This window comes from Colossoma macropomum, unplaced genomic scaffold, assembly GCF_904425465.1.
Source record: "Colossoma macropomum unplaced genomic scaffold, Colossoma_macropomum, whole genome shotgun sequence".
NCBI classification, from domain to species: Eukaryota; Metazoa; Chordata; class Actinopteri; order Characiformes; family Serrasalmidae; genus Colossoma; species Colossoma macropomum.
In genome coordinates, this window is record NW_023495701.1 from 46,634 (window position 1) to 59,297 (window position 12,664).

The following is a 12,664-nucleotide window of genomic DNA, read 5'->3' on the forward strand; positions in this document are numbered from 1 at the left end:
GAGAATATAAGGTAAATAAACACACAACACACACTCAACACACCCCACACCACATACAATAAACACACCTCACCCCACACACAATAAGCACACCACACACACTCAACACACCCCGGATCGGATGCACGGATTCCGTGTAGCTATGGAATTTTGCGGAATTTTTTCCCATTGAGAATGAATGGGGTGACAAATTGCATGCCAATCTACGGTACTTCTGCTTGCCCGAACGACACTGTTTCGCATACACTATCTCAGGGCAGGCCCTCAAGTATGGATTCACTGTTGATCTGACCCACACTCGTCCGTTTGTCATTTTATTTCATCCCTCGTTTATCCCATAGACTCACCTAAATTTTTTTTCTACCCCACGAAATCTATTACTTCTTTGTCCCACAGACACCAAACTACATATCCTCATTAAGGACTGGCACACAAACTCTAATCCACAGCCATACTGACCTGCACTCCTCTATGTGTCATTTTTTCATCCCTCGTTCTTCCCATAGAGTCCCATTTATTTTTGACTAAACCCAAGCCTTGTTTTTCTGTTTTTTTTTTAAAGTTAGGGTTAATCAGTATAGATTATAGATTGAGATCTGCTCTTTGAGAATATCATAATGTACCTGCAGTTTAGTTTTCCTCCATAAGCGCTCTGATTTATGACAATTTCTCTTAAGCTGGCGTATTTCCTCATTCATCCATGGATTTTTAAGAGTGCGCAAACTTTTCTTCCTTTTTACTGGAGCGAGAAGGTCAAGTGTTTACCGTAATCTAGCACTTAGATCAGAGACTAGATCATTTCAGGATGGAGTCAAATCTGTGTTCGCTGAACTATTATAAACGCTTTTAAACTTCTCAACTGTTTCTGAGTCAATGTAATGTTTTTTAAAGTAATTTTCAGGTACTTTCTTCTTTACTTCTAAATTGATTTGAAAAAAAATACAGAAATGATCTGATATTAAAACATCAGAGACTTGAGACACATTTTGTTTAAACCTTTAGTGATGACCAGATCCAGGATGTGACCTAGCTTGTGGGTAGAGCTGCCCACGTGCTGCTTCAGATTAAATGTCTCTAGAAGTCTAATGAATTCTAATGCATTAGTATCTGAAGGACTATCGATATGTAAGTTAAAGTCCCCAGAGAGAAGAATCTTATCATAGTTTGTGGACGCAACTGATAATAATTCCGCAATTTCTGAGAAAAATTTACTATTTTGCTTTGGAGGTCTGTATATTACAATTATTAACACAGGTGTATCATTAAAAAGCTTGATTGCAACATACTCAAAAGACATGAATTCACCAATAGAAGTACTTTTGCAATTAAAGTCATTATTATAAATGCAGGCCACTCCTCCTCCTCGTCTGCCCTGCCTTATTGTATGCATAAATCTGTCGTTTTCAGGAGCACCTTCAAGTAGAGTTGCTGTGCCGTTATAACTGAGCCACGTTTCTGACAGAAACATAAAATCTAGAAGTAATCTGAAATGCTCCTTGAGGACTTCGCTCTGATGGGATGAGATGTCATTCACCCCCGTGCGAATTACTATGGTGCCGACGTCCCTGTGTTTGCTCAGAGCCGCGGGAAACCGCTTGGAAATATCTAAGACCCGGGAGCCTGGAAAAAAACAGACAGCAGAATTACTTCCAGAGCAAGTTACTTTAAGATGTCTCACTACTGAGTCTCCAATTATAACAACACTCTCCTGACTCTCTCTCCGAGGCACTGAAGCAGGCGGCAAGCTGAGGGCTTCGAACCGGTTACTGGAGGTGAAATCCAGCGGGGGAGGAATTGGTGAAAACCTTCTCTTTCCCCGGCCATGCTGGCGTTCCCAGCCCTGCTCCGGTGCAGGCATGAAAACGGGTAATCCTGGTGTTAAATGTGGTAGTAGCACTCCATCCGGTGGAGCAGAAGTCACCACCAGGCTTGGTCTTGAAACAGCCATGTAAGACGCGTCCCGGGCTGCTTCCAAAAAAGTCTTCCGCTCTTGGAGCTCGGTCTGCCGCTTCAGGAGAGCCCTGATCTGCTGATCCAACTGCTGCAGCTCCCTGCTCAGCGTCTGGAGCTCGCGTTCAGTGGCGGCCGTCATTTTGTCAAAAAAATTGTGTCCAAACGAAGAAATAAAAGTTAGTTAAAAAACTAAAAAAAAACAAAAAAACAATGTTGTAAGGGTAACGAAACAAGACACAAAATAAATATTCAGTTAAAGAAAGAAATTTGAAAGATTAAAAGCAAGATAAAAGAGCAAAAATAACAATCTGTAAACGAGCAAACCCAAACATGCGAAACGTGAGACCTGTTCAGTCAAAAATGGCATCATTCTTGTACATGCGCAGTAAATAATGGATCATTTCAATTCTGGCACCTTTTAGAGGCACCATTTAAGATGGAATGAAATATTCAAATAAGAAGCTGGCAGGAAGCCAACTTCAGCATCAACTAAGATCATACAGACATCTGTTGCTAGCTAAAGCTAATGTGTGAATCAGTCTGACACATTATATGTGTCTGTATGAAGTTCATGTTCTCTGAAAGAATGAAATGTGGTCAAAGTTTGATAGCAAACTAACACCATACTACAAGAAAGAAAAAGAAGACCAGTTTTTTGCTTTTTTTTTATTTTACGTTTATTTTCAGATTCGAGCACTTCAAACATACTGCCAGCTCAGTCATCAAGCACCAGTTATAAAAGGGTTTATTGATGCTGTTACTGACCTCTTACCAGAGCTCCTCCTGATTAATGCCACTCTTGCACCCCTCACCACTGCCATCCGCAGTTCATATGACCATGGTTGGGGCCAGGATGAACAGACTGAAATTCAATGGCTCAAACCAACTTTCAAAGATGGTCCAAGATTCATTCTTCTCTCAAAGCACATGCTACAAACACAACTTCTTCTAAATGCATACCACAGTGCTTTGTAACCAGACACACTCTAGATAAAATAATATGAAATTGATGTAAATGTATGCTTTGACAAACAGTTGAAGACAGCTCTTACTCCCATCCCAGTTGAACAGCATTTCTCCTTCCTGAGAAAAGATGTTTTTTTCAGCCCCCTTAGCTGAATCAGTAGCTCAGAAAAGGAACAGAAGATTGTTTGTACAGCGATAGCACTGCACAACACTTTGTCACTGCCGGGACATATTGTATACTGAGCCACTGACAGGACAGGCTCACTGAGCACCAGCTGGACATTACTACATCTCTCCACTCATATTACTGTGCATTGCTACTTTGTTTATACAGCTATACATATTACATTTTGCACTGCCACTTTGTTTATACATCCATAAATATCACATATTGCACTGTATTATTCCTGTATTGCACTGCCACTTGTTCATACACACATGCATACTGCAAAACTGCTAACACATGTTATTGTTTACAATGCATAGTCACTCAGTCCATTTACTGGATGTGACATGTACCACTGCATTGTCACCTGCACAATATTTACTTATTTTTGTACTGCACATTGTATTTTTATGGCTGTTTTAGTGTTTTTTTGGGGGGTCTTTATAACCTTCTATTTGTACATCTGTATTTTAGCATATGAAAATACATTTGCTCTTGTTTTGCTCTTTACTGTACTTTGTGGACCAAAAAGTGTTCTTCTTTTCTTCTTTTGGCTGCTGTACAGAGCCCTTTTTGAAAAGAACCATTTAATCATGCAAAGAGTTCTTTGAGTGTTCATGGTTCTATATATAACACTTTTCTTTACTAAAGAACCCTTGAAGAATGTTAATGAAGTGCGATACACTAAAGTAATGATAGTCACACTGTAGTAAGGACTGCTTGATGAGTAGGATTACCTACAGCACCTCACCTGCTCAGGTGAGGTGCTGAAGGTAAAGCGGTCTGGTTTGACAGCTTCGTTCTTAGCTCCTCCCCCACCTGTAACCGAATAGTCTTACTGTCAGCCAAGATGAGGCGCAGTTTATCTCGAAGCCCACCGTCCTGAGTGAAGCTGTACTCGCAGAACTCACATTTACACACAGTTAGTTTCTCACACACACACACACACACACACACACGCACACACAAACACACACACACACACACACACACAGCAAAAGCCTCTAGAGACCGAGCAGCGGGGAAATGGAGCTGTCCGCCGAGGGAGAGCATGTCTTCGCTGTGGAGAGCATCGAGAAGAAACGGATCCGAAAGGTTTGTGCTGCGGATTGGGCTTTTATTTTTATTGGTCGAGCAGAGCTTTGAAGTGCGTGTGTTTGTGCTAATGCATAAGAGCAGATTGGTGGGGCTGATCAGTGCTGCCGTTTCTGCTGCATAACTGTATAACGGATTAATCTGTCGTTTATAATAAGTTTGTTCTTTTCTGCAGGGGAGACCTGAGTATCTGATTAAGTGGAGTGGCTGGTCACCCAAGTGAGTGTGCACTTAACTCTGACTCTGATTGCTTCTGATGCACCAGTTCGTTTCAGTCATCGCTAACAAACTGCAGGAAAGGTGCTTTGCGGTTAGTTGTTCAGACTTCTTTCAGCTCCGTAATACCGTAACAAACACCTGCAAACAATGCTGCGTTTTATTAGTGTTGATTTCAGGTGATGTCATTCTTTACAATATTTCACTTCAGGGTTTTATTTCCTAAAGCTTGTAATTCCAGACGATGACCACTCAGATTAATTGTGGTTCAGCTTGACCAGGCTGTGAAAACTGTGTGAAAACTTTGACCGCCCTGATTTTGTCTGTCCATGGCCTGTGTAGACCGAAAATGTAGAGGAAAATGTGCTTGATTTTGTGAAATATTTTACAAATGAAGCCAGGCTGATAAAAACAGCCCTGTTTTTATCTGCCAGTCATTCATGGATAAGTTTTTGACCATAAAGTAAACAGAGCTATCTGATTTTTTCATTTCATACACAGCAAATTTTACAGTGTTGAAAAGTGTTGATTTTTCTTTACATTTTAAAAATTTTAACACAAAGTGGTGAAAAATACCAGCACTTCATAAAGTGTAACTTTAACTCAAATTGGTGTGGAGCCATATAAACACTGGGAAAGCATTTTAACACTCAGAGTGTAGATTTAACACTGGAAAATGTGCGGTGTGCTTATACTCCCCTACAACACCACACTCTGAACAAAAACAACTCCAGAGTCTTTAGGTCCTTCATTGATAATTTTTTGCGCTAAAATACTGAAAAATAGAAGATTTGTGACTTTGGAACAATATTTCAGATATCAACACTGCAGCAACCATATAAATACAGTTGTGTGATTTATGAAAACCTTTTCCCATTAACATGTGGAAAATGAAGTATTTCAGTTTTTGGAGCAAACACTGATGCAGCAATGTATAACTTTACTAATGGATCATGTAGAGAGATGGACGGAGGCACAAATTAAGTCACCTGATCAATGAAAACGTTCAAAACTATATTTGTGTCTGTCAGTCCTTTATTGATAAGCTTAAATGCCCTAAAATGTTGAAAAATATGAGGTTTTGACTGAAACAGTATTTCAGATATACACACTGCCAGTAACCACATACATTCACTTGTTTTGGGCATTATCCAATTTATGAAAACTTTCACACATCAGGCAATGCCTAAATCATTTGAATTTGTTTTAAAATGGTTAATAGAGCTGCATAAATTAATACTGAATTCTGTTTGTGAAATCATTCATAAATTTCACAAATCAGGTAATGCCTAAAACAAGTGAATGTATGTTGGTATTGGCAGTGCATTTATCTGAAATAGTGTTCCAAAGACAGACAATAGTGCAAAAGCAATAATGGACTGACAAACACAAATATAGCTGTGAAAATTTTCACATATTAGGTGGGTTCACTGAGCCTGCTTTCATGAGTATTACTGTGCCAACCCTGATAGCAAGAGGATAGTCGTCCACTGGTGGCCCACTGATGGCAAAGCTGGTGGTCCACTGGCGTTTTGCTCAGGATTTTCTGGGCATTTTCTGAGTGGTCCGATGGTGGACCATCAGTGGCAAACAGTCATGTCTGGCCAACTAACCGAAATACCCTAGTGCTTCTTTATGATGACTAGTTTGAATTCAACCAAACAGGTCGCTGATGTCTGACCCAACCCATTACAAATAAGTTCTGTAAGTTCAGAGCATGTTTTTCTGCTTCTTCTAGCAGCACATCAGCACTGTACTGACCACACAAATCTGCCTGTTTTAACATAATTACTCTTTACAGACCATATCATTCCTGCAGCACAAGCTGCTGATAATAACGGCAGAGCAATAGAATAAATAAAATAATAGAGAAGCAATACCTTTAATTTTGGCACATGCATCGAAACATGTTGCATAGCGACCTGATGTGTTAGACTACATTTATACAGAAGCAGATTTCAAGTAAGGTTTATTATTGTTGCTTTGACTGTGATACATGTAAACGAGCACTCTTGTTTAATTTGGTCTACTGCAGTGTGAAACCAACCAGAACCAAATGAAAACAAAAACACAAACTCTGGTTCGGACTATCAAAAGAACTAGGTCGAATCTTCTCCGCACTGAACTCATCGTGTAGCCAGACTGTGGGTCAGTGACTGTTACCACCAATCGGTGCCCTTCCGCAACCCACCACCACAATAATGAGAACCCCTTCATTTTTTCAGCACTCCTATAGCAACCGTGTACAAATTCCTGGCAGCGCCCCTGCCTAAAACAAATGGATTTGCAGGGTTGTTAGTAGTGTCTGTATATGAAGTAAAAAAAAAGCAGGACTATTTTCATCACCCTGGTTTCATTTGTAAAATCTTTCACAAATCAATCTCTGCCAAATCAAACATGTTTTCATAGGTTTTGGTGTCATCTATATCGAAAATAACCTGCTAAAGTAAAAATAAACGCTTATATTTCACTGAATGTCACGTTCCTTATTCACAGTCTACACGGGACATGGACAGACAAAATCAGGACTGTGAAAGTTTCCACAGATCAGCCTGGTCAGTTTGAACCCGGCTTTATTCACCCGAGTGGTTTAACTTTTGAAATGATAAGCTTTAGGAAATAATAAAATAATAATAATAATAATAATAATAATAATAATAATAATAATAATAATAATAATAATGTTGGAGAATGACATCATCTGAATTCACAAATCAGAACTAATTAGCAGGTGTTAAAAGATGTCTGAATCGCTAACCGCACACAACGCAAATTAAAGCATGTAATGCGCAGGAATTATTGCGTAATGCACATTCAGATTTTTTTCTGCTTACTTTTCTGTGCAGTATGTTGTGAAGTAAATGAGCAAAAATGATCACACCTACTTTTTCTTACTTTTTTGAGAACACAGAGAACTACAACCAAATATATTTCAGAAGTGTTCTCTGGTAGATTTAGCTGAACGTAAAGGCTCCTAACAGCTGAACACCGACATGTTACTGTTTAAGGGAGCGTCTAAAAAATGCACAACCTGTACACCAGAGAAGGTTTACATTTTAACACATTAAGGGCTGTGGTAGCTATAGTAATTGTTGGCTTACAATAGATGATATTTTACATAAACATCTATTACCATGGAAAGAATTATGAATTAAAAATGTTGTCACAAAAAAGCAAGTAACAAAGTAGGATCTATGGAGATGGATGATTTACCACAGATGGAGTCATAGAGCATGTGTACAGTAACAAATTAAATTGGTAAAATAATTACTAGATGAGTTCTTCCCAATGATACATACTGTACCCTTCTGAAAAGAAGTTTAGGCTTACCTCATTACAGGTCACTCATGAGTCTAATAATAAAGCAGCCAGGCAGAAAGGTATAAGCAAGGATGCATCATGGTCTCATAAGGGTCCTGGGTACACATGTGATGGGAAAGATTGAATAAAATATTCCTGGTTAGTAATCAATAAACTAAACATTGGCTGAATAGAGACCCCTCCTTATAAAGTAATATAGGGAAGCAGACTATGGACTGTATGCTGTAGACTCTCTAATGGGGAAAGAGTTTCTGGGCTCACAGAAGGGAGCTGTACCAGATGACAGTTTGAGTTATAGCTGAGGGTCACTCTTGTATGTATGGAAGGTTGTGTGAGATGCCCTATTGAGAGTTGTGCAAGAGGGCCCTGTAAGGAGGGAACAATCTGGTAAGAGTCAGACCAGAGTGGGTTTTTAAAAAAAGACATCATATGCATTTGGTTTTAAAGGTTACCAAAAGAGGTTTAAGGACATGTTGGGGACTAAAATGGTAAGGAATTGTGTAACTGGGGTGGGCAGATTACCTCATGGTCCCAGGGGGGAATAAAAATGGAATGTTTTGAGATGTTCTTTGCATTGTGATTGACCGGGAGGCCTTTTCCTTCCTTCCACAAGAACTCAGCGGCTGAAGTCTTTTTCATTCCTTTTTATACTTTTTTCATTTTTGTTGATATTCTTTGATTCTTTTCATTCTTTTTGAAGATATTAGATTACAGACAGTTATTAGGGCAATAGTTTAGATAATATTAGAGTTACTTATAAATGTCTAGACCCTGGGCAAAAAGAGATAGCTCTTGGTTGCGACATGTGCCTTCAACACTCTTAAGATAATGGCAAAATTATATATATATACATATATATATATATATATATACACCTAAAAATGACTTTAATAAACAATTTGTTTGTTCGTTTATGTGTGTTTTGAACAGCTGTAAAAATGTAGTTGTAACATGGAGAAGGAAGAAAGGTTCTCTGTAACTAGCCAATGTAACAAGTTTTTTTTCCACATCTATTTTTTTGCTGAGTTTAAAATATTTTAAACAAATTAAACATAAAATATTAAATGTGCCATATTTATTATGCACATTCTCCATCAATCTGAAGAACCTTTCAATGATATGAAGAACCCTTTAATCATGCAAAGTGCGTTCATGGTTCTATAAAGAAACCATTTTCTTTACTGAAGAACTCTTGAAGAACCATCTTTTTTAAGAGTGTAGTTAAATTCTTAAAAGCAGAAAGTGATTTTGTTCCTTTTTTTTCATAAGGTCCTGTTAAAAATATTGTTCCTTTCATTTTCTGTATCATTTTTACTGCTGAACAGGAAGCATGATATTGGTTAAAATCTTCAGTCAAGAGAGCACAAAAACAAATGTTTTGTACTGTGTTGATGCAGAAATGTATTTGAGTGCTTTAGTTTGTGGCCTTGATAATCAAAATGAACAACACCAGCACTGCGGTTTTGCTCAGCAGAGTTGTTTGTCACAGCGAGCTGTACTGAAACCTGAGTGCTGAGTGATCAGACTATTACAGGAACTGCCCTGTGGGAGGATACACGCTATAAGTTTAACCGTTCACACAGAGCAGGTAGTACAACTCTGCTTACTGCTTTATTGATGATGACTGACCACCTCACTTTCTTTAACTCAGAATACATGCTTCACACCATGGGCCAGTTGCCAGTGATGCAGGAAGGTGTTTTAAGTTTGGGGTGCTGAAATTCTGAGCAGTATGTATGTTACCTGAGCACTGAACTAATGCAAAATGATTCCCTTTTTTTTGACAAATTACATCAAGCAGAGTGAGTCAGGAGGTGAGATAATGTGGTGAGAGATGGCCAATATACCCACATAACTGACACATCAGACCGTTGATGCACAGCCTGACTTCTCTGCTGTCTCTCCTTCTGGACAACCTTTATGCAAATCAATTGAATGATGTCCAATCAGATTGTTGATGTGTGGCACGGTAATGGATTGTGTCACACCCAAAGTCACACTCGAACACACTCCAGGTGTATAACATTTGTAAAAAAAGAAAATATTCAAAGTGGGGGGCATCATTACATTTTTTTTGTTTGTTTTTTTTTTTAAAAACAATATTAGGCTGCGCTTGGTTTAAAAAACAAAAATGCTCTAAAATGTCCTACAGCTCTGCACACACTTTCCCTCTTTGCACCTCAACCGATGTGTGTTTTAACAACGCGTCCCCAGAGCGGCCAGCAGGTTTTTAATATGACATGGTGGCACTGGCCACCCCTTGGCCATGCCCCTGCTTTGCTCTTCTGCATCTCTCTGCCAGCTGTTTTAGATGATGGCCATGTTTAACAGAGTATGGTGAAGAAATCTAGTCATGTTCACGAGCCTGCTCATTTCCTCCCTACCCCCCATCGTCTCACTGTTTTTCTCTTTTTCTCTTCATAGGTATAATACGTGGGAACCAGAGGAAAACATTTTGGACCCGTGCCTGCTGGTCGCCTTCCAAAACAGGTGAAGTGGAGGAGAAAGAGGATGAGGGAAGCTTTCATCACTTTCACTCCCTATTTAATTCAATTCAGTTCAATTCAGTTTGCTTTAGTGACTTTAACTATATTTATTTACAATATTGAGAAACCATGACTTAAAATAAGATGAAATAAGAAATAAGAACAAAACATTTAGAACAATTGAAGTGGTTCACTCCAGAGCTCTCTAATCCATGACGTGATGTGGTGCGTCTGGCATGTAGTGGCCTAAACATAGTTTTTTCCCATATGAAAGGCAGAATGTTGAGAAAATTCATGTCTAACTGCCACAAATCATGTGACAAAGGACATCTCTCACACTGACCCACACAGACATTACATACAGACTCACATACACTGTGAGTGGCTCATCAGATCAACCTAAAAAAATACTTAATGTGGTAACAAGCAATTAAACCAGTTTTATTCAACTCAAAAACTAAAACTAGTTCATTTGCTTTTTACCGCATAAAGTATTTTTTTTTTAGGTTGATTAGACGAGGTATTTTTACAGTGTAAGAAATCAGCAGGTGCATTAGGCTCTATTTTGTCTCACTAACTGTATGAGTAGCTGTCTTTCCCTTTAGCTGGGGTTTAGTACAGACAGGCTTTTATAACATATGTTTAAAGTGGGCTTTTTCAGTAATCAGTGAGGACAGAAATACAAAAGAGACAAGCAGAGAGAGAGGGGGGAGGGAGAGAGAGAGAGAGAGAGAGAGAGAGAGAGAAAGATGTATTTTCAGCAGGAAAACTTAATTAAATAGTTAAATGACTGCTTAAATAAACAGACAGGGTAACTGGAGTCAAAGCACTTTATGAAACAGGAAAGGTTTATGGAAGGACAAAGGGATAAGGAAGGAAAAAATAAAAAGAAAAGGTGCATAACAGATGTGGATTGGTAAAAAGGAGGAAAAAAACCTAAAGGAGAAACAGTTGGTGTAATAACTGTTTATTCAGCAGTTATTTTATTCACTATGAGCTGTAGGTCACATTTCTGCAGAATGGACCCCACTAAAATTTTGATCCTAGTTAAGACCCTGGTTCTTACTACATGATGATTAGTGGCTCATGAGCTAATATGTGTTGATTTCAAGACCCTTTTCACTATAACATTTATATGTGTGCTTTTTGTATGTGTATGCTTTGTTATATAAAAATGAATAAGTAAAATAAACGCTTTTGTAAGCCCATTTAGCCTGCTAGCATCAGGTGTGTAGAAGAGAACCCACTGTAAATACACTACATCTATTTCTCTCCTTTAAGTCATTTGTTGCTAAGAACATGTATATGTGAAAGCTTGCTCATGTGTGATCAATTCTGTTATAATTTGTTGTTTACAAATGAGTCAGTCACAAATTTAAGTCGCAAGCACTAGTTGTCTCAACTAGTTGTGCACAAATGTTGAGGCCTTTCTTAAGAACATATTTAGTTTGATATTTAAGTGTGTTTTAATCAAATCAGATCAAATCAAATTTATTTGTATAGCGCTTTTTACAACTGATGTTGTCACAAAGCAGCTTCACAGAAATCCGTTTAGAACAAAGTTTCAACATGAACTGTAAATCCTCCAGGTGAGCAAGCCAGGGGCGACAGTGGCAAGGAAAAACTCCCTCAGAGCTGAGGAAGAAACTTTGGGAGGAACCAAGGCTCACATGGGGGGACCCATCCTCCTCTGGTCAAACTACGTACAAAATTATTACTCTACTAATATTAATAGTAGTAGTAGTAATAGTTAGGAGGTAGTAATAGTTAGGAGACTTCAGTATAGAGTGGGCAGCCAGTCCAAGGCAGGTGGCGGTGACTGGGTTGTGGGTAACTCGTCTGAAGCGGGTAGCCGGAGAGCTCTACAAACAATCATCCAGCAGTGTCCGGCCGGACAGGTGGGCAGTCATTTTCTCGGAAGAAAGGTAGGGAAATGGAGTTAGTTTAGTTCTGTATGGGTGTATGTATAGTAGTATGTAAAACATTTCCAGAGTGTGGCTAATGACTCCGGCAGATCTGACTATAACAGCTTAACTAAAAGGAGCGAACCAAAAGGGCACACAGACACGGGAGCACCCTGAGACAATCTGGCATCCCTCCGCTCCACCTTCCACAAACCTGAGTGTTCGCGTGTGAGCGGCGGGACGACAGCACCAGTCTCAGTTTACTATAATTCCCTGCGTCCATGGACCCCTGGATCTGCTGCCTTTATCCAAGAGGAAACATTAGCTACCAAAAGCTAAACTAAACAAGTGAGTTTTCAGCCTAGATTTGAATATTGCGACTGAGTCTGAGTCCCGAACATTTTCTGGAAGATCATTCCAGAGTTTGGGGGCTTTATAAGAAAAGGCTCTTCCCCAGATGAAACCTTCTGAATTCTGGGAACTATTAAAAAGCCAGCACTCTGTGATCTGAGTAATCGTGGTGGCTCGTAATGGGAAATAAGGTCTTGCAGGTACTC

The 12,664-nt window shown here is 39.1% G+C and overlaps 1 protein-coding gene across 1 annotated transcript in view; it reads left to right on the top strand.

The window, feature by feature from the left end:
* The first annotated feature begins 4,111 nt into the window (after positions 1–4,111).
* LOC118802836 (E3 SUMO-protein ligase CBX4-like) overlaps positions 4,112–12,664 on the top strand; it is a 43,508-nt gene continuing 34,955 nt past the window's right edge. Inside the window, exons 1-3 of the mRNA XM_036563262.1 lie at positions 4,112–4,180; positions 4,356–4,399; positions 10,142–10,207. Of these exons, the coding sequence (XP_036419155.1) occupies positions 4,112–4,180; positions 4,356–4,399; positions 10,142–10,207 (179 nt within the window). The remainder of the gene's footprint in view (positions 4,181–4,355; positions 4,400–10,141; positions 10,208–12,664) is intronic.